The sequence below is a fragment of the Salmo salar genome, chromosome ssa09, assembly GCF_905237065.1.
Source record: "Salmo salar chromosome ssa09, Ssal_v3.1, whole genome shotgun sequence".
Lineage (NCBI taxonomy): Eukaryota > Metazoa > Chordata > Actinopteri > Salmoniformes > Salmonidae > Salmo > Salmo salar.
The window spans coordinates 50,978,828-51,006,023 of NC_059450.1; the positions used below are offsets into that span (position 1 = coordinate 50,978,828).

Below are 27,196 nucleotides of genomic sequence, written 5' to 3' on the forward strand. Positions count from 1 at the left end.
GGACAGACAGGACAGACAGGACAGATTGGACAGACAGGAGAGACTGGAGAGACAGGACAGACAGGCCAGACTGGACAGACAGGACAGACAGGACAGACAGGAGAGACTGGAGAGACAGGACAGGACAGACAGGACAGACAGGACAGACAGGACAGGACAGGACAGATTGGACAGACAGGACATGACAGATAGGACAGACAGGAGAGACTGGAGAGACAGGACAGACAGGCGAGACAGGACAGGACAGACAGGACAGACTGGACAGACAGGACAGACAGGCCAGACTGGACAGACAGGAGAGACAGGACAGACAGGCCAGACAGGACAGACTGGACAGACAGGACAGACTGGACAGACAGGACAGACAGGAGAGACAGGAGAGACTGGACAGACAGGACAGGAGAGACTGGAGAGACAGGAGAGACTGGAAAGACAGGACAGGACAGACAGGCCAGACTGGACAGACAGGACAGACAGGAGAGACTGGACAGACAGGGAAGACAGGAGAGACAGGACAGACAGGAGAGACTGGGGAGATAGGACAGACTGGACAGACAGGACAGAATGATAATGGGAGCAGCTTTTGGGACAGATCTGAACATTTAACATTTTTCCAAGAAGTTAGTTAGATATTAAATGTATTATTTGGAACGGTAGGATGAGGAAATTTATTTTAGCAAGTACCACATCATTGCACATTGATTTTTTTTCCTCCCAATCCAACAAAAAATAAATGCTTGCACTTACCTGTTACAAAGTGTCCAGCCTTTAAAGTTTATAACAGTTTTAGACAGTTCCAGGGGTGGACTTAAATCTACTAAATTATATTCCCTCTGTTTTCAAAAGTCGACAAAAATATATCAAAATAAAAACATTTAAAAGTGTTTCGTCTTGATTTATGCCATAGAAGCGTTCGGTTTTACGGGGCAGAGAGGAGAGGACAGCCTATAGGCAATTACGACTTTCACCCCTTTTGGTTATAAATTGCCAGCTGTACAATCTACAGCTGAGAGAGAGAGAGAGAGAGGGGGATATGGAGCAGAGAGAGAGAGAGAGGGGGGGGATGCGGAGCAGAGAGAGAGAGAGAGAGAGAGAGAGGGAGGAGTCAGGGAGAGGTGAAGCTGACTCGTGGGATTCTGCACGACTTTTAAAAGGGGACGGATTTTCCCCGAAGACAGACTGCCTCTTTCAGGCATGATTTTGTAACGGTGCATTTTCCATACAGGATTTATCACTGCAGTCAACCTATCCTGCAAACGCAAAATCGTCGGTCAACCCATCCACCGCTGTAGAACATAGATTGTGATGTAGTTGTACTTTATTAAACCATTGAGTTTTCTGACTACCTATTTTGAAACAGTCGTGTAATTTTCCCCCACATTTATCCCATGTTTGCGACTCAATGTTATGTAAGTAGGTTTTTGCAGGGGTGAATTTAGAAAATGGCACAATAAAGACGCTTCGAATACATAATCCATTGAGTTTGCTGACTACATATTTAAAACTGTCCCGTATTTGTAAATGAGAACTTGTTCTCAACTAGCCTACCTGGTTAAATAAAGGTGAAATAAACAATAAATACAAAAAATGGAGTCTTTAATATGGGATAAATGCCATTATCCCATATGTGATGTACAGTAGGTAGATCTGTAGATCACATATGGTCTTGTCACGTCCTGACCAGTAAAAGGGGTTGTTTGTTATTGTAGTTTGGTCAGGGCGTGGCAGGGGGTGTTTGTTTAGAGTGTTTCGGGGTTTTTGGTTTATGTTCTATGTTTTCTATTTTCTATGTGGGTTTTCCAGTTTTTCTATATCTATGTTAGTTTTGGGAACGATCTCCAATTAGAGGCAGCTGGTTGTGGTTGCTTCTAATTGGAGGGCATATTTAAGTGGGTTTATTTTCTCTTGTGTTTGTTTTTGTGTATAGTCTGAGCACCTTACAGGACTGTTTTCGTCAGTTTCCTTCCTTCCTTCCTTCCTTCCTTCCTTCCTTCCTTCCTTCCTTCCTTCCTTCCTTCCTTCCTTCCTTCCTTCCTTCAATAAAAGAAGATGATTCATATACCCACTGTGTTTTGGTCCACTACCTACAACGACGCTTATGACAGGTAAAGCAAAAATGCTTATGGTCCACAACATAGATAGTGGAGTAGCTGGAAGCCTGACCTGTTCACCAGACGTTAACTAGTCCCGGATAGTGGAGTAGCTGGAGGCCTGACCTGTTCACCAGACGTGTTAACTAGTCCCGGATAGCGGAGTAGCTAGAACCCTGACCTGTTCACCAGACGTGTTAACTAGTCCCGGATAGCGGAGAGCTAGAACCCTGACCTGTTCACCAGACGTGTTAACTAGTCCCGGATAGCGGAGTAGCTGGAAGCCTGACCTGTTCACCAGACGTGTTAACTAGTCCCATGCCTGCTGTTTCATCTCTCTCTGTATAAGCACTTTGGGACAACTGCTGATGTAAAAAGGACTTTATAAAAATAAAAAAAAGTGATTGAGCCGTTGTACAACATAAATACATTGAGTTTGTTGACTAAAATATCTCGTACTAGGTCGGACCCACCTTTGCCTCCAGTACAGTACAATTCTTTGGGGGTATGGAAACGTTGATCAAGTGGTATTAAGGGACCTAACGTGTGCCAGGAAAACATTCCCCATACCATTACACTTCCGCCACCAGCCTGTACCGTTGAACACCAGGCAGGATGGGGGGGGCCATGGACTCATGTTGCTTACGCCAAATCCTGACTCTGCCGTCACCATGACGCAGCAGGAACCAGGATTTGGAGGACAAGGCGATTATTGTTTTTCCACTCCTCAATTGTCCAGTGTTGCCCACTGGACTAGGTTTCTTCTTGTTTTTAGCGGATAGGAGTTGAACCCGGCAAAAAAAAGCCCATCCACGACAAGGACTGACGAGTTGTACGTACAAAAGATGCCGTTCTGAGGTAACAGATGTGATCTTTACGTTCTCTTGCGTTGTGTAATAAAAATGAAAGAAGGCCAGTCAATGGTCCCAGTTGATCTGTAGTTGAATCTTCGACAATAGACAAAGGACAGAACATCAGATGTACGTTAACTCGACGATGATGGCTGTAGATCTGTGCCGTTTATTAAGATGAGGAAGGACTTTTATTTATTTTTTTCTTCATGAACATGGCCTTATTTCTATTACAGCATATTGGATGACTGTCATTCATATTCCATTCATCCAGTTCAATGCAACAGTGATAGGTTTAGGATACTAGGTGATACTCAAATCTTCCCCTACACTCATCATGAGGTTGCTACAACCTAGCCTATAAATGAAAGTTTACAACGTAGGTGCACACAGGTCGAGATACAGATTTGAGGTGACAGACGGTGTGACACATGGACAGACAGTGACACATTCAACACCGCCTTGCACACTCTGGGCTGCAGCTAGTTTGATCTAGGGTGTAATCGTTGGTTCAACAGTTGCAAATGAGAGTTTCTATTGGACAAATTCAGGTATGTTTATCCTTTTTTCATTCCATTTGCTTCTGTTTAAGAAACATTTTAACAGAAGATTCAGCGGAATGAATACACCCCTTGATCACACGTAAACACAGTTCACACAGATTCATTCTCTGATACTTTTGATTGGGTGAACAACATGTCAGTTCATGCTGCCAGAGCTCTGATAGGTTGGAGGATGTCCTATGGAAGTTGTTATAATTACTGTGTAAGTCTATGGAAGGGGGGTGAGAACCATGATCCTCCTAGGTTTTGTATTGAAGTCAATGTACCCAGAGGAGGACGGAAGCTAGCTGTCCTCCAGATTCACCATGGTGCTACCCTACAGAGTGCTGTTGAGGCTACTGTTTACCTTTACTGCAAAACAGTGTTTTAATCAATTATTTGGTGACATGAATATATTTAGTATAGTTTTATCTAAAAAGGATAACTTTAAATCTTTTACAATTTCTATTTTTATGAAATTCACTGAGGATGGTCTTCCCCTTCATCCTTTTGAGGAGCCGCCACTGCTGTAGATTCCCTTGCATGTCAATATCAGACTGAATATTTTGTAATCAGACATTACAAAATACAATAAATGTAAGTACCTGACGATTGTCCCTTTACATATGCAGGACAAAAGTATATTGATGGCTGTAGATTCATAATTCATCCGTTAGCATGGAAACAACTGAATTAGCAGTGAGCCAATGCGATTTGACCTGCTAACTCACTCTTACAGCAATAACATACGAAAGCACAACCCAGGATGCCCCCAATATCCAGGATATCTAACCATATCCAGAGCAGATCACTGCACCTGTACATAGCCCATCTATTATTTAGCCCAAACAACTACCGCTTCCCCTACTGTATTTATTTAGCTCCTTTGCACCCCATTATTTCTATTTCTACTTTGCACTTTCTTCCACTACAAATCTACCATTCCAGTGTTTTACTTGCTATATTGTATTTACTTTGCCACCATGGCCTTTTTGCCTTTACCTCCCTTATCTCACCTAATTTGCTTTATCTTGGCCAGGTCGCAATTGTAAATGAGAAGTTGTTCTCAACTTGCCTACCTGGTTAAATAAAAGTGAAATAAATTGTTAAAAATCCAGGATATCCAACAGGTACCATACACATCTACAGAGCATTCGGAAAGAATTCATAACCTTGGAGTTTTTCCACATTTTGTTACGTTACAGCCTTATTGTAAAATGTATTAAATCGTTTTCCCCACCTCAATCTACACACAATACCCCATAATGACAAAGCAAAAAAAGGTTTTTAGAACATTTTGCAAGCTGTGTGCTTAGGGTCGTTGTCCTATTGGAAGGTGAACCTTCACCCCAGTCTGAGGTCCTGAGCGCTCTGGAGCAGGTTTTCATCAAGGGTCTCCGTTCATCTTTCTCTCGATCCTGACTAGGAGGTCAGGGCCCCTTGGAGGTCAGGCCAGTGCCTTCAGAAAGTATTCATACTCAATTGGTTGGACGATTCTCTTCTCATCACGCATTTTGAAAAAACGTACACTAAAAACGTGGAAATCAGTCCATCTGCCATCATAAACACAATGGAGCAATATATTATTTAAATATTGAAAGTGTGTGGGCTACGGAGAGACACAAAATGGTGCAGTTTGAGACCTCCGAGGGGCCCTGAACTCCAGTGGGCCCTGGCCCCCGGTGGGCCCTGGCCTCCAAGGGGCCCACATTGATTTTGTTATTCATTCAAATATCACTAACATGGCATAAGTCATGGCAAAATGTGTAGAATTGCAGGAAATCAACTTTAAACGTACATTTTTCTCTTTGCTGTCAAGAGGGGGGGGAGGGGGGTCATGTTTTGCCTGTGAGTTGGGGGCCCCCAACCAAAATCTCACTTAGGGCCCCCAAAAGGCTAGAACTGACCCTGCTTAGATGTTTTTTTGCTGCAAGACCGTATTTCTGACCTATTTCATAACATCCAAATTCAATTATAGTTACGTGGAATGTAAACCACCGAAGAGGCCCTAACCAAACTACTGCCTGGGAGGCCTGTGCTTCCATGTTGCATGTGTGTTGCTAACGAAACAACAAAAAAGTCAAAAATAAAAGTCAAAACAATTTGCCTTCACTTTTTGAATGACGTTACTGGGTATAAACATATCACACACTCACTAAATCTGTTTAGAAGAGGTTCAGAGATCAGAGCTGATCTATAGAGGTTCAGAGATCAGAGCTGATCTCCTATAGAGGTTCAGAGATCAGAGCTGATCTCCTATAGAGGTTCAGAGATCAGAGCTGATCTCCTATAGAGGTTCAGAGATCAGAGCTGATCTCCTATAGAGGTTCAGAGATCATAGCTGATCTCCTATAGAGGTTTAGAGATCAGAGCTGATCTCCTATAGAGGTTTAGAGATCAGAGCTGATCTCCTATAGAGGTTTAGAGATCAGAGCTGATCTCCTATAGAGGTTTAGAGATCAGAGCTGATCTCCAATAGAGGTTTAGAGATCAGAGCTGATCTCCTATAGAGGTTTAGAGATCAGAGCTGATCTCCTATAGAGGTTTAGAGATCAGAGCTGATCTCCTATAGGAGGTTTAGAGATCAGAGCTGATCTCCTATAGAGATTTAGAGATCAGAGCTGATCTCCTATAGACATTAATGGAGCGTTTAATACAACTAAGAACTGGGAAATCTCAGACTTCAGTGGGTTCAAGACACTGGGAACTCTGGGGGGAAAAAAACTAGCTCCAATTAGGAAGAATCGTTTTGAACGGTCATCCAACTCGGGGAAACTCTGGTATCTTGCTAGACCTCCGACTTTCCGACCTGAAGATCACTGACGTCATTGATTTGACGTTGTCATTGAGTATCCCTATGGGAAAACTCCCGATTGCACATGAAGCCGGAAGTATATGAATTTGAAGCGCACCATATTGTTGAACGGGTGGCTGCAGTCCAATATGGCGACCGGAGTATGGGCGAGTGGGTGTTGTCGAAAGGAGTGGGTGTATGGAAAGCGAATCAGCTAATTGGGCCATTCAAGACCATCTGGCGTGGCTGATTGGGCTGCACAACCAGTGTTGTATCGACGTGCCCGCCGACTTGAAGGAGAATGGGGTAGTTGCATCCCAATATGGTGAATGGAGTATGGGTTAGTGGGCGTGTCGAAAGGAAAGTAAACACAAATGCTTCGTTTGTAAATTATGTCTGCATGTTGTACTGTGCCACTGGCTAAGCGTAAATTGGAGAGAAAAAAAAAACAAGAGAATTGTGCCATCTGGTTTGCTTAATATTAGCAATTTGAAATGATTTATACTTTCAATTTTGATACTTAAGTATATTTTTGAAATTACATTTACATTTGATACTAAAGTATATTTTAAAACCAAATACTTTTACTCAAGTAGTATTTTACTTGGTGATTTTCCACTTTTACTTGAGTCATTTTCTATTAAAGTATCTTTACTTTTACTCAAGTCGGGCAATTGAGTACTTTTTCCCCACCACTGCTATCTGACTCCATTACCAAGTTAACAGCTTTTCAAATGATTGTTTTTCAAACATTTTTATTCCTCTTATTTTATTTTCATATCTTGCTATCGAAAAAAAACCCACATATCTTGTAGATTTCCATTGCAGAATTTGCTATTATGAAATAAATGAGCATCACCTAATTTATATGACACAAAATAGATTTATTACAAAACATTTAGTAATAATATATATATATAAAAAAAAGAAGTACATCACCAACAGAGAGAGAACTTGGTGTATGGAGTCAAAGACAAGTCTGATTTCAACAACAAAAGAAAAAAGCATGTCTTCACAGGATTGTCTGTATTTCTACCTTTTCTAGACTACAACATACCAGGCACTTAACAGAATGTATACTGCTCAAAAAAATAAAGGGAACACTTAAACAACACATCCTAGATCTGAACTTGGAGTTACATTGTGTTGTTTAAGTGTTCCCTTTATTTTTTTGAGCAGTGTATTTAGCTGAACGTGAAGCACTAGTACCTTTATATTCTACAATAAAATAATGTAAAACAATTACGCTGCACCATAACACACAACAGGGAAATTTTTATATATATATATATATATATATATATATATATATAACAGCTGATTTGATGAGACTGAACACAACCAACTTGTATACGTTACTTTGAGATGGGACTAAAGCATGTATACGATTACAGGCTGGTGGCTGTTTTCCTGCCACACGTTAGGTCCCTTGATACCAATTAAGCAACGTTTCCACGCCTCGGAGAATTCGGGATGTTCTGGAGGAAAAGGGGAGTCTGATTCCCTGGGACTCCCATTTAAACCCCCATATATACTGCACAAATACAGCAGATCCAGATCCCTGAAAGTGTTGCCTTACTACCGTGTCTTAATGTAAACTGTAATGTATTTTTAGTTGTGTGTATAGACTCCAGGAAGAGTACCTGTTGGCATAGTGATCTGAATAAAGGTAGTTAAAGTAGGCCTAATAATGAGAACAGTTGAAACTAGTATGGTAGAGCGAGAGGAGACGGAGAGAGAGGAGACGGAGAGAGGAGAGAGGAGACAAGGAGAGAGAGAGAGAAGGAGAGGAGAGAGAAAGAGAAAGCGAGGAGAGAGAGAAAGAAGGAGAGAGAGATTGTCTCAAGGCAGTAAAAATACTAAATGTTTAACTATCATGTAAAGTTGAATATGAGTCAGGTTCGTTGGTAAGAGTTCATTCAGGTGAACACAGAATAACTTAACATTTATGTCCAAAACAGACCCCCAAATATTCCATTTGTCATTATCAAATATCAATCAAAACCTCTTCCATCAATATTTAACAATTACTTTGCAGCTGAGCTGAACAATGTCACAGTAAACAATAGTAAAAGAAAAAGAAAGTTAACGTTAACAGTTAATCAGGGTTGAGATTAATTTCATTACAATTCCTGTCAATTCAGAAAGTAAACCAAATTCCACATGTTCCTAATTGAAAAGCGTTGAAGAAGAGAACTGTAACGTCAGTGTACTTCCTGTATTGACTGGAATGTGTGCCAGTAAAATGCCCATTGGACCCCAGCCATTGGCCCTTCTACGGAGGTCAACAATTAGAGCTGAGCCATCGGTTGCCGATGGCGATTTATATGAAACATGCCAAACAGACATGTGATCATCCAGCAGTTAAGGCAACAGTTGTGGCGTTCCTGGAAGGATGCATATTCCTGTCAAACATATACAGACGGAACCAGGCTACCTGTCTACTATACAGCCTACCTACCTGGCTACTGTACAGGCTACCAATCTAGCTACTGTACATGCTACTGTACAGGCTACCTACTTGTACATGCAAGCACACCGCACCAATGGAGTGAGGAGGATAAAAGTATAAAGGTGTAATCCTGCTGGACGGACGGTCTTTGGTTTAAGAGCTTAAGTCTAAGTGCGAGTCTGGCTTTGGGTGAGAGCAGTCCTTGGATCTTAAGTGCTAGTTTGACCTTCAGGGCCACCGTAGCAATCAGGATGGATCCAGGAGCTCCAGCAAAGCCCCGACTGATCCGAAGTAGCCCTGACAACAACAACAAAACAATAAATGTTAGTTTAGTTTACTGCAGATCTTCTCACTTTCTCACAGTGTTTGATATACAAACTGAGTAGATATACAGTGTCAAGAGGATATGTTGTTCTGTTCCATCGCTTTACTTTGTCTCAAGGATTGATCAAGGAAGAGCTTTACCTCGTCTTACTCTTGTTACTTTAGTCCCTCTTCCCATGGTGTTTGATGTACATTTTCCAGTATGTGTATCTACAGGGCCTTCAGAAAGTATTCACACCCCTTCACACATTTTGTTGCTGTTGTTAAAGCCTGAATTTTGAATGGATTACATTGAGATTTTGTGTCACAACACCCCTATAATGTCAAAGTGGAATTATGTTTGTAGATAAAAAAAAAAAATGAAATACCTTAGAAATGCTATTACTTCAATTTCTCAAACATGGCTATTTTACACCATTTTAAAGACAAGACTCTCGTTAATCTAACCACACTGTCCGATTTCAAAAAGGCTTTACAACGAAAGCAAAACATTAGATTATGTCAGCAGAGTACCCAGCCAGAAATAATCAGACACCCATTTTTCAAGCTAGCATATAATGTCACATAAACCCAAACCACAGCTAAATGCAGCACTAACCTTTGATGATCTTCATCAGATGTCAACCCTAGGACATTATGTTATACAATACATGCATGTTTTGTTCAATCAAGTTCATATTTATATCAAAAACCAGCTTTTTACATTAGCACGTGACGTTCAGAACTAGCAAACTTCCGGTGAATTTACTAAATTACTCACGATAAACGTTCACAAAAAACATAATTATTTTAAGAATTATAGATACAGAACTCCTCTATGCACTCGCTATGACCGATTTTAAAATAGCTTTTCGGTGAAAGCACATTTTGCAATATTCTCAGTAGATAGCCCGGCATCACAGGGCTCGCTATTTAGACACCCAGCAAGTTTAGCACTCACCAAAATCTGTATTCGTCAGAATACACTCCCAGGACTTCTACTTCAATAACAAATGTTGGTTTGGTTCAAAATAATCCATAGTTATGTTCAAATATCCTCTGTTTTGTTCGTGCGTTCTAGAAACTATCCGAATGGTAAAGAAGGGTGACGCGCACGACGCATTTCGTGACAAAAAATTCAAAATATTCCATTACCGTACTTCGAAGCATGTCAACCTCTGTTTAAAATCAATTTTTAAGCAATTTTTCTCGTAAAAAAGCGATAATATTCCGACCGGGAATCTGTGTTCAGGTTCAAAGACGAATGAAAATAAAAACATGGGGTTGACTCGTGCACGCGCCTCAGCCCATTGTCCTCTGATAGAGCACTTGCCAAAAGCGCTAATGTGTTTCAGCCAGTGGCTGGAATTACATCATTCAGCTTTTTCCCGCCTTCTGAGAGCCTATGGGAGCCGTAGGAAGTGTCACGTTACAGCAAAGATCCTCAGTCTTCAATGAACAGAGTCAAGAAGCTCAAGGAATGGTCAGAGAGGGCACTTCCTATACAGAATCTTCAGGTTTTTGCCTGACATATGAGTTCTGTTATACTCACAGACACCATTCAAACAGTTTTAGAAACTTTAGGGTGTTTTCTATCCAAAGCCAATAATTATATGCATATTCTAGTTTCTGGGCAGTAGTAATAACCAGATTAAATCGGGTACGTTTTTTATCCGGCCGTGTAAATACTGCCCCCTACCCCCAACAGGTTAAGAGACTTATCCAGAAAGACTCACAGCTATAGTCGCTGCCAAAAGTGATTCTAAAATGTATTGACTCAGGGGGTTGAATACTGATGTAATCAAGATTTTACATTGTTTTACAAATATTCACATTTTTCTTCACCGTTGACAGAGTATTTTGTGTAAAAATGACAATTAAATCACCTTGTAACGTAACAAAATGTGGAAAAAGTCAAGAAGTGTGAATATTTTCTGAAGGTACTGTACAGACTGAACCAAGCAGATATATCGTAAAGGGACATTATTGAAATATTATTCTACTCCATCACTAGGGCTTTACTCGTGTCTGAGGAACAGGGCTTTCAGACCAGTAGACAGTCTTACCTCGTGTCTGAGGAACAGGGCTTTCAGACCTGTAGACAGTCTTACCTCGTGTCTGAGGAACAGGGCTTTCAGACCAGTAGACAGTCTTACCTCGTGTCTGAGGAACAGGGCTTTCAGACCAGTAGACAGTCTTACCTCGTGTCTGAGGAACAGGGCTTTCAGACCAGTAGACAGTCTTACCTCGTGTCTGAGGAACAGGGCTTTCAGACCAGTAGACAGTCTTACCTCGTGTCTGAGGAACAGGGCTTTCAGACCAGTAGACAGTCTTACCTCGTGTCTGAGGAACAGGGCTTTCAGACCAGTAGACAGTCTTACCTCGTGTCTGAGGAACAGGGCTTTCAGACCAGTAGACAGTCTTACCTCGTGTCTGAGGAACAGGGCTTTCAGCTGGCCTTTAGACCAGTAGTCCATGGCGTAGGCCAGCAGCTTCATGGACAGGGTGTTCACCCTCAGGAAGTTCCCTACGAACACCACCCTCTCAATGTTCTGAACAGAAACACAAAACACGGGGGTTACAGGTCATTAGGATCACTTTCTCTAACCACCTCATGGTTATAAAACGGATGATTACAAATGGGTCATTTCAACCTGATATTCATATAATTATTTTAAGATTAAGTTTAATTTCTCAAAATCAATGACAACAGACATGAAAAATAAAACACAAGTTTCAATGCAGACTGGCTGAAGCAGAGCCCAGTGCCTTCATAGCCCTGTACAATGCTGCTTGATCCAGATTCCACAAGGCAGCATCATAAAGAGGCTGAAGGCAAAGAGAGAACATCCAGCTCTCCCCTGAACATCTCCCCTGAACATCCAGCCCCCCTGAACATCCCCCACTGAACATCTCCCCTGAACATCCAGCGCTCCCCTGAACATCCAGCCCCCCCTGAACATCCAGCCCCCCCTGAACATCTCCCCTGAACATCCCCCCCTGAAAGTCCAGCGCCCCCTGAACATCCCCCTGAACATCACCCCTGAACATCCAGCGTCCCCTGAACACCCCCCTGAACATCCAGCTCTCCCCTGAACACCCCCCTGAACATCCAGCTCTCCCCTGAACACCCCCCTGAACATCCAGCTCTCCCCTGAACACCCCCCTGAACATCCAGCTCTCCCCTGAACACCCCCCTGAACATCCAGCTCTCCCCTGAACACCCCCCCTGAACATCCAGCTCTCCCCTGAACACCCCCCTGAACATCCAGCTCTCCCCTGAACACCCCCTGAACATCTCCCCTGAACATCCAGCTCTCCCCTGAACATCTCCCCTGAACATCCAGCTCTCCCCTGAACATCCAGCTCTCCCCTGAACATCCAGCTCTCCCCTGAACATCTCCCCTGAACATTTCCCCTGAACATCCAGCTCTCCCCTGAACATCCAGCTCTCCCCTGAACACATCTCTTTGTGATGTTTATCTGTCTCTATTGTCTTTCCATCGTCTTCAGAGCAGTGTGCACTATACCACAACAACACGCAAACAGCGCCTGAAACGGCAGCCTATTTCCCGCCTGAAACGGCAGCCTATTTCCCGCCTGAAACGGCAGCCTATTTCCCGCCTGAAACGGCAGCCTATTTCCCGCCTGAAACGGAAGCCTATTTCCTGTCTGAAAAGGAAGCCTATTTCCTATATTTATTATCGCTATATTTATTCACAATTTCAATTGAACAAATACGCTACGACAGTTTAGATATAGTGCACTACTATTTCCCAGGGCCCTGGTGATGCGCTATATAGGGAACAGAGTGCCATTACGTTGTGAAGTAGTGAAGTACCTCGTTGAGCGCCACCATCCTGGTGATGGAGCCGATATTGTTGGTGATGGAGACCAGGGTGGCTCTGGCTAGGTCCTCTTTAGAGATGGACTCCCGCTTCTCTTTACACACCATGTTCCCAAAACTACAAAGACAGAAATACACCATGTTCCCAAAACTACAAAGACAGAAATACATAATGTTCCCAAAACTACAAAGACAGAAATACATCATGTTCCCAAAACTACAAAGACAGAAATACATCATGTTCCCAAAACTACAAAGACAGAAATACATCATGTTCCCAAAACTACAAAGACAGAAATACATCATGTTCCCAAAACTACAAAGACAGAAATACATCATGTTCCCAAAACTACAAAGACAGAAATACATCATGTTCCCAAAACTACAAGACAGAAATACATAATGTTCCCAAAACTACAAAGACAGAAATACATCATGTTCCCAAAACTACAAAGACAGAAATACATCATGTTCCCAAAACTACAAAGACAGAAATACATCATGTTCCCAAAACTACAAAGACAGAAATACATCATGTTCCCAAAACTACAAAGACAGAAATACATCATGTTCCCAAAACTACAAAGACAGAAATACATCATGTTCCCAAAACTACAAAGACAGAAATACATTATATTCCTAAAACTACAAAGACAGAAATATATAATGTTCCCAAAACTACATCATGTTCCCAAAACTACAAGACAGAAATACATCATGTTCCCAAAACTACAAAGACAGAAATACATCATGTTCCTAAAACTACAAAGACAGAAATATATCATGTTCCTAAAACTACAAAGACAGAAATATATAATGTTCCCAAAACTACATCATGTTCCCAAAACTACAAGACAGAAATACATCATGTTCCCAAAACTACAAGACAGAAATACATCATGTTCCCAAAACTACAAGACAGAAATACATCATGTTCCTAAAACTACAAAGACAGAAATATATCATGTTCCTAAAACTACAAGACAGAAATATATAATGTTCCCAAAACTACATCATGTTCCCAAAACTATAAGACAGAAATATATAATGTTCCTAAAACTACAAAGACAGAAATACATCATGTTCCCAAAACTACAAGACAGAAATACATCAGGGTTAAGTGAATTGCTCAAAAGCACAGACATATTTTTCAGTTAAGTCGGCTCGGAGATTCGAACCAGTAACCTTTCCCTTACTGGCCCAACGCTCTTAACCGCTAGGCTACCTGTTGCAAAACATTTTTTTGCTACGATGTGCACTAATGAATACACCCCTGGTACTGCTAAACGGTTTACCTGGAGGCCACAGCCCAGCCGGGAAGGCCGAAACGCTCGTAGTCCCCTCCGTAGATGTCCCGTACTAGCTTATCCACGTGTGTGCTCTCCCCCTGCGACGCCATCTCCAGAGCCTCCTCAAAGCTGGAGCAGCCAGTCAGTAAACAGCACAGCCCCAGGAATGTCCCTCCACCCAGACTGCATGGGGGAAACACAGGACACTGTTATAACCTCTAGTAACCTACCGCCATATTAAAACTCCAAATGTTCCAGGCTCCTCCTTCCTAGGCTCCGGAGGGGGAACGTTTCCCCCTAGCTACAGATCTAGGGTCAGCTTCCCCTCTATCAATCCTAACTTTAACGAAAGGTGGTGGAAATTCAAATCTGTCCTGAGATCAGAATCTAAGGGAAACAGCTCTGTGTCTCCTCCTGCCTCTAGTCAATGCAGCACACAGGACCATTATGACAGACAGGGAAACCACCAAGGACAAGAAACAGAGGCAAGGGGAGCAACCGAAGCCTGGGTACCAGTCCGGTTTAGCTCCCATAGCCCGGGTACCAGTCCGGTTTAGCTCCCATAGCCCGGGTACCAGTCCGGTTTAGCTCCCCACAGCCTGGGTACCAGTCTGGTTGAGCTCCCAACAGCCTGGGTACCAGTCTGGTTGAGCTCCCAACAGCCTGGGTACCAGTCTGGTTGAGCTCCCAACAGCCTGGGTACCAGTCTGGTTGAGCTCCCAACAGCCTGGGTACCAGTCTGGTTGAGCGCCCACGGCCTGGGTACCAGTCCGGTTGAGCTCCCACAGCCTGGGTACCAGTCCGGTTGAGCTCCCACAGCCTGGGTACCAGTCCGGTTGAGCTCCCACAGCCTGGGTACCAGTCCGGTTTAGCTCCCACAGCCTGGGTACCAGTCCGGTTTAGCTCCCATAGCCTGGGTACCAGTCCGGTTTAGCTCCCATAGCCTGGGTACCAGTCTGGTTTAGCTCCCATAGCCTGGGTACCAGTCTGGTTTAGCTCCCATAGCCTGGGTACCAGTCTGGTTTAGCTCCCATAGCCTGGGTACCAGTCTGGTTTAGCTCCCATAGCCTGGGTACCAGTCTCATCATCAAGCTGGAGGCCCTGATAATGTTTACTTACAAGCTACTGGTAGAAACTTGGTACAGTTGGCTAAACATAGTGGTAAGTAGATCTAATGTAGGTCTACCTAGCGAAGTTAAACAACATCCCCTTTTCAACATTGTTTTTAAAAGTGTTTAATTACGATTGTTACTGACAGACATGAGGCTACTTTCATGTACCACGTCAAATTTGCTAGCTAGCTAATAACAGATCAGACTATATGGCTAGTTAACAAGCTAATAACAGATCAGACTATATGGCTAGTTAACAAGCTAATAACAGATCAGACTATATGGCTAGTTAACAAGCTAATAACAGATCAGCCAATAAGGCTAGTTAAGAAGCTAATAACAGATCAGACTATATGGCTAGCTAGCTAATAATAGATCAGTCAATATGGCTAGCTAGCTAATAATAGATCAGTCAATATGGCTAGTTAACAAGCTAATAACAGATCAGACTATATGGCTAGCTAGCTAATAATAGATCAGTCAATATGGCTAGCTAATAATAGATCAGTCAATATGGCTGGCTAATAATAGATCAGTCAATATTGCTAGCTAGCTAGCTAATAACAGATCAGTCAATATGGCTAGTTAACAAGCTAATAACAGATCAGTCAATATGGCTAGTTAACAAGCTAATAACAGATCAGTCAATATGGCTAGTTAACAAGCTAATAACAGATCAGCCAATATGGCTAGTTAACAAGTTAATAACAGATCAGCCAATATGGCTAGTTAACAAGCTAATAACAGATCAGCCAATATGGCTAGTTAACAAGCTAATAACAGATCAGTCAATATGGCTAGTTAACAAGCTAATAACAGATCAGACTATATGGCTAGTTAACAAGCTAATAACAGATCAGTCCATTAAAATAACATCAAATTGATCAGAAATACACTGTAGACGTTGTTAATGTTGTAAATTACTATTGTAGCTGGAAACGGCAGATTTTGAATGGAATATCTACATAGGTGTACAGAGGCCCATTATCAGCAACAATCACTCCTGTGTTCCAATGGCACGTTGTGTTAGCTAATCCAAGTTTATAATTTTAAAAAGGCTAATTGATCATTAGAAAACCCTTTTGCAATTATGCTAGCACAGCTGAAAACTGCTGTCCCGATTAAAGAAGCAATAAAACTGGCCTTCTTTAGACTAGTTGAGTATCTGGAGTATCAGCATTTGTAGGTTCAATTACAGGCTCAAAATGGCCAGAAACAAAGACTTTCTTCTGAAACTCGTCAGTCTATTCTTGTTCTGAGAAATGAAGGCTATTCCATGCGAGAAATTGCCAAGACACTGAAGATCTCATACAACGCTGTGTAATACTCCCTTCACAGAACAGTGCAAACTGGCTCTAACCAGAATAGAAAGATGAGTGGGAGGCCCAGGTGCACAACTGAGCAAGAGGACAAGTACATTAGTGTCTAGTTTGTACGTCTACATGTTTTTGGGTTTGAATGTGTTTAAATAGACACAGGTGACAGCGGCCACAAAGCTTGACCACAAAGCTAACATTACCTGGTCCCAGTTACTCGTTTGTAGTTGTTCTTGGAGTAGACGGCCAGGATGCTGACGCCAGAGCCGATGTTGACCAGCAGTAGAGGGTAAGGGTTCTCTAAAGCGAAGGGTTTCTGGACACAGTGTTCAGGGTCTGTAGGGTTCTCATAGTAGTAACACTCTGAAGGATTGGACACCACTGAGTCTATGTAGAGGACACCCCGTATCAGACAGTCCAGCTCATCTAGTTTCAGCAGCTGGAGATCAGCCATCTGAGGAGAGAAGAGAAGGCAGGAAGTCAGCCACCTGAGGAGAGAAGAGAGGGCAGGAGGTCAGCCACCTGAGCAGAGAAGAGAGGACAGGAGGTTAGCCATCTGAGAACAGGAGGTTAGCCATCTGAGAACAGGAGGTTAGCCATCTGAGAACAGGAGGTTAGCCATCTGAGAACAGGAGGTTAGCCATCTGAGAACAGGAGGTTAGCCATCTGAGAACAGGAGGTTAGCCATCTGAGAACAGGAGGTTAGCCATCTGAGAACAGGAGGTTATCTTCCCCAATTCATAATATAATAGGATTTTTAAAAATATTTTTAAAAATAGCCTAATACATTTACTGACTATACCAAACATTAGGAACACCTTCCCTTTTGTCCTCAGAACAGCCTCAATTCATCAGGACATGGACTCTACAAGGTGTTGAAAGCGTTCCACAGGGATGCTGGTCCATGTTGATTCCAATGCTTCCCACAGTTGTGTCAAGTTGGCTGGATGTCCTTTGGGTGGTGGACCATTCTTGATATACACAGGAAACTGTTGAGTGTGAAAAACCCAGCAGCGTTGCAGTTCTTGACACAAACTGGTGCACCTTGCACCTACTACCATACCCTGTTCAAAGGCACTTAAATATTTTGTCTTCCCCATTCACCTCTCTGAATGGCACACATACACAATCCATGTCTCAATTGTCACAAGGCTTAAAAATCCTTATTTTACCCATCTCCTCCCCTTCATCTACACTGATTTGAAGTGGATTTAACAAGTGACATCAATAAGGGATCATAGCTTTCACCTGGATTCACCTGGTCAGTCTATGTCATGGAAAGAGCAGGTGTTCCTAATGTTTTGTACACTCAGTGCATATATTCACTTAAAATCAATTGACATCAGGAAGAAAAATATTAACCTTTCTGATCACGTGGTGTCGTACAACAACCAAAAATTACACCACCCCCCAGCTTCTAAATGTATAAATAGGTTTCTGGGAGAGACGGGCCAATTCATCACAGAACAGTACTGAGCGTTTCCCTTCAGATAGACCAGCTGCAACACTCCTAAATTCAAAATTGGCTAATTTGTAAAAAATTAAATAAATATATATTAATAATTTGTTAGGCATTAGGATTAGCAGTGTGTTTAATGTTAGGGTTAATTTTAGGGTTAATAACATATTAAGACTTTGTGGCTGTGCTTGGATGAGAAACGCTAATCTGCAAACATTACAGTAACTAGAGGGATGGTCTCTCTCTCTTTCCCGCTAAAATCTTTTTCCCCCTGACTGTTTACTGGACCCACCTGGCGGAAGTCGAACTCAAACTTGTAGGCCCCCCCCTCCGGTGGCACAGAGGGTGGTGTGGAGACTGGAGAAGTGTTTGTTGCGAGCCATCTGTAGGAAGGCCGGCAGATCCTGGGTGGGGAAGCGGATGAAGTGGAGGTTACCTGTGCGTCCGCATATCGTCAAGTCCTTCATCTCCAGGTGAACATCTCTGATCCCCGTCTTACCTAGCATCACAGATTCACCGTCATAAGGATTACTTTTCTTAGTCCATAATTGTGCTTTCAACCCCCCCCCCCCCCCTCAGGTACACCCCTCCTCAGATATACAGGGGTTCCTGGGAATTCCCCACATGCAGAAACGCCCACGAACTGCAGTTCCACACTATTGCGGATCTCAGTCTAGTAGGTGTGAGCCTGAAGCTCTCACCGTTTCGTAGGACCAATCAGAGTCCTTTGATGAACTACGGTGGTGTTTTAGGTGAGGACGACCATGAGCATCACCTGTACTGGGGCGCGGAAAGAAAACAAAATCAACCTCTTGAGGAGGTTAGCGTTGATGCCGCTATAGCTGTCAGTTATATCAGGACTGGAGGGCGTTGCTACATTGAAAGAACAGCAAGTAACCAGAATGAAGGCTTTTCTCTGGGGGAAACAAGATGTTTTTGCTCTTCTCCCAAACTGGGTACAGCGAGAGCTTGATTTACCAGCTGCCTTCGCTGTTGGTAGTTAAGAAATATGAGACGGATCGACAACCCAATACTGCTAGTCGTGTTGCCGTTGGTCGCCCTCGTGGAAGACTAGATCAGAGAGAATGCGAAGCTGGGAATCATTGCTATGCAGCTCTGTGTAAATATTTTTATTTTATTTAACTAGGCAAGTCAGTTAAGAACAAATTCTTATTTACAATGGACGGCCTACCCCTTGCCAATGCTGGGCCAATTGCGCGCCACCCTATGGGACTCCCAATCACAGCCGGATGTGATGCACCCTGGATTCGAACCAGGGACTGCACTTGCGCGGAGATGCAGTGCCTTAGAACGCTGCGCCACTCGGGAGCCCTGGGACATTGGCCAATTGTTTTTCGGTGGCCCAGAGTCCTGGTCACTAGACGACAAGTGGAGGAATTGGAATCAAGTGTTTTAACAAAAACTCAGGGGAAAAGGATAACTAGTCAGTCGCACACATTTTACACCTTGCCGGATTGGGGATTTGAACCAGTGACCTTTCTTAAAGGCTAGGCTACCGCTCTTAAACGCTAGGCTACCTGCCGTCCCGGCAGGATTTTCGTTGATGAAGTTTGCATCATATAGAAAAGAAATGGTAAATATAGCTTTACTATGTTAGCTAGCTAGCTAGTTAGTAGTGCATAAGTAAACAACCTTCTCAAAGACAATAAGTTATCTAGCAAGCTACCTATATGCCTTGCCCTTGCGCTAACTAGCAAGCTAGCTATATGCCTTGCCCTAACAGCAGTATACCCCCACCCCCATGTAAAACAACTATTATATCTAGAAACACAGCATTGTGCATATAACTGCTTTGTAGATGCCTCTCGAGTGGCGCAGTGCTCTAAAGCACTGCACCGCAGTGTTGTTGCGTCACTACGGCCGGGGGTTCGATCCCAAGCTCTATCACAACCAGCCATGACCGGGAGTCCCATAAGGCGGGGCACAATTGGCCAAGCGTCATCCGGGTTAGGGGAGGGTTTGGCCCGGGGGCGGGCTTTACTTGGCTAATCGCGCTCTAGCGACCCCTTGTGGTGGGTCAGGCACCTGCAAGCTGACCCTCAGTCATCAGTTGATACATTGGTGCTGCTGGCTTCCGGGTTAAGCGATGCGGGTGTTAAGAAGCGCGGGGTTAGGCGGGTCATGTTTCAGGGGAGGCATGACTCGACTTTTCACCTCTCTCGAGCTCGTTGGGGAGTTTCAGCGATGAGACAAGATCGTAATTGGATCACAATTGGAGATCATAAAAATTGGGGAGAAAAAGGGTGCCCCCCCCACAAAAAAATATAAAAACTGCTTTGTAAATGCTTAGCTGATATTTTCCATTGTAATTGTTCTTTAGGGTGGCTACCATCCATCCCAATCCATCCCCATCCATCCATGGCTGCCTCTCACTCAGCACCACCTTGTCGTCAATGAACACTCATCCCCAGTCTAAGTACTACACATGGAACACCTATGTCTTCTGGATAGTGACGGTCACCTTGCTCTACTACAAACCTATGGAGAATCCTTTAACATACTTAATGAAAAAGTTAGAATGTCGCCGCCTATAAGATTTGATAATAGGTCACAGTTTTTTTTTTTAATTAGGTTGATTATGTTGAAAATGAAAGTTCAATCATTTTTAAAAACACATTTTCACTTAAAGTCATTATGGGATATTGTGTGTTGATTTAAAAAAAAGGAAAAAAAAGAAAAATGTAATCCATTTTTAATTTAGGCTGTAACAACAAAATGTGGGAAAAAAGTCAAGGGGTATGAATACTTTCTGAATGCGCTGTATACAGAGCCTTCAGAAAGTATTCAGACCCCTTGACTTTTTCCCCACATTTTGCTACTTCACCGCCTTATTATAAAATTGATTACATTTGAGTCTCATAGCAAAGGGTCTGAATACTTATGTAAATAAGGTATTTAAAAAAAAAAAAAAATTATACATTTGCACAAATTTCTAAACCCGTTTTCACTGTCATTATGGGGTATTGTGTGAAGATTACAGGATTTAAAAAAAATATATAAATTAAATACATTTTCGAATGGATATGACTTCAAAAAATAAATAAAATCCATATTGATTAGTACAACCCCTCCCTAAAAAGAAAAGTAGCCTATGCCTAAAGGACAGAATCAGGATTATCTGCATCAATCCAGTGGACATTTTGTTTTGAAATCTCCATCACAAGTGCACTACAAAGCTGCTACCCAAAACACAGTCTGGCTGGGCCTGAATTATTACAGGGTACTACACCAAAATTATCGACATTTCTCAAACCCTGATGTGGTTTAAGCACTGTTGTGGAACAAAATTGAATGTTCTAAGAACAGAAAAAAAGTGTGGTTTTGAGAGCAAAAACCTGAGAGGAAAAAAAAAAACTGGTTGAAATTTGCAGTTTTTTTTTTGCCTTGGTATTGTTTTGGTATCAAGTATTGTTGGTCGCCCTCAAGTATTGTTTATAAAAAAAAAAAAAAAAAAAAAGAAGGTTATTCTGCCCTCTAGAGGACTTTGCAGAAAAGAAGATACTTTGAAAAATCGGCAATAAATAGAGATTTAAACAGTCTCTTCTCTTTGCTTTAACAGTAAATCTATCCGAATCAGCGTAAAAACACAAGGGCAGCTAATTTAAAAGATGGCTCATCTTTATTAGCCTGGTTGAGGCATTATTGATTCACTTAGGTGCGACCAAATATGTGCGACCAAATCATGTGCTGGTGTCACCAATTGAAGAAGTTAGTAGCGTCGGTGCCACCAGGGGAGTGTAGAACTCTGCGGGTATTGTTCCAGCACTACACATATCAGCTCTTACCCAGGTAATGGAATACAGTGTAGGGCCACTGGAGAATGTGACAACACTGGTTATCAGTACTATCTGACAGATAGCATTTTTTGTTATTATTATTTTTGACCTTGCTGGTCATCTATGAACGTTTGAACATCTTGAAGAACGATCTGGCTTTAAAATGGCCGTGTACTCTTATAATGTGCACCGGGCACAGCCAGAAGAGGACTGGCCGTCCCTCAGAGCCTGGTTCCTCTCTCTAGGTTTCTTCCTAGGGAGTTTTTCCTAGCAACTGTGCTTTCTAAATCTGTCAGGGATGCAAACTGCTGCAGGGCACAAAAAGGTGACAATGTAATAAATCCCTGCTAGGGGGGAAATGCAGGTTTTAACTAATTTAAAACAACAAAGAATCAGTCTCTGTGTGTAAAATAAAAAGTGGTTCATGTGAACCTAATTCACAGCTAAAACATGTAAAGAAAACAATCCAATGTTATTTGTTGCCTTGACTTTACTGCAAATGACACTCAAGTCTTGAGAAGAAAAAAAAAAACAATACACTAATATTGCAGTTACCATGACAGCCTTTATAATAAAACGCTTGTGACCACACATCTAAATATTGAACTTGGGGGGAAAGAAAACATCTTAAAGTAGAAATAGAATGAAACAAACAGGCATTATATTGTTGTTCTATTATAGTGGCCACTATAGACATCGATCAAGTGTACAAGGCTTCATGTGTGCAAAAATAACATTCACTGAGCAACAACGAAAAGTATAATCCCCCCCCACCCCCCCCCACACACACACACACACACACACACACACACACACACACACACACACACACACACACACACACACACACACACACACACACACACACACACACACACACACACACACACACACACACACGTGTTACTGTCAAGTTCAACACAACAAAAACAATATCTTTGGGCAACACTGCACATTATTACATTGTACACTTCCTGCCTGTGGACATCTGTTCTACAACGTGCCAGCAGAGCGTGATATCCTATGTTGGCATAATTGATCTCTTTCAGGCAGAGAGTACACCTGGTATACTTCTTTTTATCCACTGTATTGAAAGAGGGAAAGTGTGTGTTGTTCCTTTCACCTCTATAGTGGCATCCATCTTAAGCCAGGCCCAGCTCCAGCTACACTTGATCCCTGAATCCACTTGTTTAACAAGCAACACCGAATTTTCACTTAATTCTCTCATTCTGAAAATTAACCACATGCTGTGGAGGGAAAACATTAGTTAACAGATAGTGGTTAGTTCGTTAACATTTCACACAGATTGTCAGGGTCCAGTAAGCAACTAACGCGTTATAACTTGAGGAACAGCGAGGAGTCGTATACCAGTTAATACTATAGCGAATTGGTTACGTTACTAATGTTAGCTCATCTGCTGTCTGACTTTATTAGCAACACCATGAACTCAATTATTTGATCAGTAAATTAGCTATTTCTGTATTTAATTTAAAAGACATTTGCTGAAATGTCTATAAACATGTTTTCTCTTTGTCATGATGGGGTTTTGTGTGTTGATGTGGAATAAGTCAAGGGGTATGAATACTTTCTGAAGGCCCTGTATATAGCCATGTAATTACACTTATTTTGTTATGCAGAGACCTGATGTAAATGTTGGGCTCTCTCTCATTATGGGGAACGTACCAGTTGGATAGGTACATATGCTTTGTTATAGGATTTAGTGAATCTTCCAGACGGACTGTCTGTCTGTCTGTAGCCTTCCAGACGGACTGTCTGTCTGTCTGTCAGCCTTCCAGACGGACTGTCTGTCTGTCTGTCAGCCTTCCAGACGGACTGTCTGTCTGTCTGTCAGCCTTCCAGACGGACTGTCTGTCTGTCTGTCAGCCTTCCAGACGGACTGTCTGTCTGTCAGCCTTCCAGACGGACTGTCTGTCTGTCAGCCTTCCAGACGGACTGTCTGTCTGTCAGCCTTCCAGACGGACTGTCTGTCTGTCAGCCTTCCAGACGGACTGTCTGTCTGTCAGCCTTCCAGACGGACTGTCTGTAAACATGATAATGTAAACCTCATCTATAGGATCTTTTCTCCAGAGGTGTTTTAACATTCTGTAGGCTATACATGTTCCCTGTGTACACCTGTAATGGACAATCAATACAATTGAAAATGACATGGCATGTGAGGTCTTACCATAGATTGTGTTAGGTCTATAGTCTGGGCCAGGTGAGGTCTTACCATAGGTAAACTGGGACTAGCTTCTATCTCAAGGCCATCAGACTGTTAAACAGCCATCACTAACTCAGAGAGGCTGCTGCCTAAATTGAGACCCAATCACTGGACACTTTAACAAATGGATCATTAGTCACTTTAAACAATGCCACTTCAAATAATGCCACTTTAAATAATGTTTACATATCTTACATTACTCATATCACATGTATATACTGTATTTTATACCATCTATTGCACCTTGCCTATGCCGCTCTGCCATCGCTCATCCATATACTTACATGTACATATTCTCAATCACCCCTTTAGATTTGTGTGTATTAGGTAGTTGTTGGGGAATTGTTAGATTACAATGTTAGATATTACTGCACTGTCGGAACTAGAAGCAGAAGCATTTCACTACACTCACAATAACATCTGCTAACCAGGTGTATATGTGACCAATAACATTTGATTAGATTCTTACCGTAGGCTATGTTGGAGGTCAGGTAGCGTCGGATGCTCTTTAGGTTCTCTACCTCCTCCTGCTCCTCCTCGGCTGTGATATCTTTGGGCTCAAAGTAAACCAGCTTCACCAGGGTGCCACCGATGTCCATCCCAAACCAGGGGAAGGCTGTAATAGTAGACACAGAGACCAAACAGAAAGAGAGGAGGAAACAAATCTTTGTTAATAATAATAATAAAAAAATGTCAGCAACAGTACATACAAATGGAGTTGCTGCATAGAGACAGGTCAGGAAGTGATTAGGAGGGAGGGTGAACAGCGAATCAAATGTCAACAACACACTACATACAGTAACACAATGACATCTAGTTAAGGTTTGGCATCAACTAACACTACAACATATATATAAAAAATGTCAACTGTTTCTTTAAAAAAATGTCGGGCAATCGTGACACAACAAAGCTTGTTGAACCATCTTCTTCAATACAATGCTAATAGATATGACAATAACAGTAGACCGCTGTGTGTATACACGGTCCTCCCACTAATAGCAGTGTGTACTGAGACGCCATCTTGTCTGCCTGCTGCTGAAAAACATTGAAGCTAAGCTAACAGGCTAGTTCACATTGTACAACTAGAAATGACAAGACCACAAGAGAAGACAGTCATTTACAGTTATCTGTTATGCTGCTCGTAAGCTAACATTAGCACGACAGTTATATATTATGCTACCCGTTAGCTAACATTAGCGCGATAGTTATCTATTATGCTAACATTAGCACGATAGTTATCTATTATGCTAACATTAACACGATAGTTATCTGTTATGCTGCCCGTTAACTAACATTAGCACAACAGTTATATTATGCTGCTCCGTAAACTAACATTAGCACGACAGTTATATATTATGCTACCCGTTAACACGACAGTTATATATTATGCTGCTCCGTAAGCTAACATTAGCACGATAGTTATGTTATGCTACCCGTTAGCTAACATTAGCGCAATAGTTATCTATTATGCTAACATTAACACGATAGTTATCTGTTATGCTGCCCGTTAGCTAACATTAACACGATAGTTATCTATTATGCTAACATTAACACGATAGGTATATATTATGCTGCTCCGTTATGCTAACATTAACACGATAGTTATATATTACGCTGCTCCGTTATGCTAACATTAACACGACAGGTAAAAGTTACTGTTCAAAACGTACGTGGTCTGATCTTTCTCAGAGAGTCAATCCTTTGCCTTGATGAATAGTTGGCTGTGGATGTGCGTCGTTCACCGGTGGCACCACCACTACTACTACTACTACTACTACTACTACTACTACTACTACCACCGGCCTTAGTCGTCTCCATGTTGTTACCGTCTAATCTAATTATATTACTCGACTCGTCACTCCTTGACCGCGACTGTTTCGGTGGAGGCTCCGTCGTCTCTTCGTTTCCCCCGGTCTCCGGTTCATTCTCGCCGTGGTGGCCATTCCGTTTTTCCATTGAATACAATATTTGAAGAATGACGTTTTGATATAAAAAATGTTGTATTAAATTGTGCGTTCCGACCTGAGATAATATCTAAAGCTGACAAGGTTGCTAAATAAAATGGATCTTGTTTGGTATAAAAAATAAAAAAAAAATTTTCTGCCAATGTTTTTGATGTCAGTTCGTTTTCACAACAAGATGTTGCAGGAACTTACGTAGCGATCCCTTCAAGAATGTTCCAGTCGGTCAAAGGGATAAAGTTTTTTTGTCAAAAGTATATCTATTTTTTTGGTTGAATTTTTAAGCTAACTCTTAAACCATTTTCATAACATTAACCTAATTATCCTGTTACGATCATTCGAAGTCCAAATCTGACATTTTTTTTTTTTTTTTTACAAAAGCTGTATCCCTTCTAGCCATGACTGTTCTAGTCATGTCATTGGACAGTATTGGTTCCGCGTTCAATAAAAGGCGGGGAATTCAACGCCAAGCGTTTACATTTAGGTCGTTTAGCACCGTGGTTCCCTACCGTTTTCGGTTAATGTACCACCAACTGAATTTTACATTTTAGTCATTTTAGCAGACGCTCTGATCCAGAGCGACTTACAGTAGTGAATGCATGCATACATTTTTTTTTGTAAATTGCTTTCGTCTTGTATTTTGCTTTCCCCTTCATGTGCATTTTCACCAAAGGGCTATGGTCTCATCAAGTATCCCCTATGGATAGGCCAAGTACCCCCCAGGAGTCCTAGGAACCACTGATTTAGCAGACACTCTTATGCAGAGCAATTTACAAGAGCAATTAGGGTTAAGTACCTTGCTCAAGGGCACAGAGAGAGATTTTACACCTAGTCAGCTCGGGGATTCAAACCAGCAACCTTTCAGTTATTGGCCCAACCGCTAGGCTACCTGCAACCCTCTTTAGGATAGATTTACAATGTACAGTTATTTTCACAACCTCTTGAGAGGAAATTGGTGAATTGATCACTGTTTAGACATAATTTATAGAATAGATAATGAAACTCTCATATCTATTGGGTGAAATAACACAGTGTACCATCACAGCAGAAAGATTTCAGACTTGTTGCCACAAGAAAAGGGCAATCATTGAAGAACGAACGCAATTGATTTATTTTCCCTTTTGCAGTTGAACTATTTGCACATTGTTACAACACTGTATAT

General features: G+C 42.1%; 2 protein-coding genes across 10 annotated transcripts in view; both read right to left on the reverse strand.

Moving 5' to 3' along the window:
• The window catches only part of loxl3b (lysyl oxidase-like 3b), a 132,589-nt gene extending 131,539 nt beyond the window's left edge, over positions 1-1,050 (reverse strand). For 5 of the 9 annotated variants that reach the window (XM_014211699.2, XM_014211697.2, XM_014211694.2 and 2 more), the window contains exon 1: positions 748-1,049. The gene's annotated coding sequence lies outside the window, so the exon portion shown is untranslated. Of the gene's footprint in view, positions 1-747 lie in introns of all 9 variants that reach the window. The other 4 variants (XM_045723796.1, XM_014211695.2, XM_014211692.2 and 1 more) reach the window with 1 other exon arrangement.
• A 6,090-nt stretch (positions 1,051-7,140) lies between these two features.
• On the reverse strand, positions 7,141-26,223 carry LOC106611469 (pantothenate kinase 3). The gene is given in 9 exon segments (XM_014211702.2): positions 7,141-9,026; positions 11,459-11,584; positions 12,874-12,997; positions 14,175-14,351; positions 16,800-17,050; positions 18,348-18,383; positions 18,385-18,554; positions 24,543-24,689; positions 25,744-26,223. Coding segments are annotated over 9 exon segments (1,368 nt in total). The 5' UTR covers positions 26,030-26,223; the 3' UTR covers positions 7,141-8,975.
• Between the last annotated feature and the right edge of the window lie 973 nt (positions 26,224-27,196).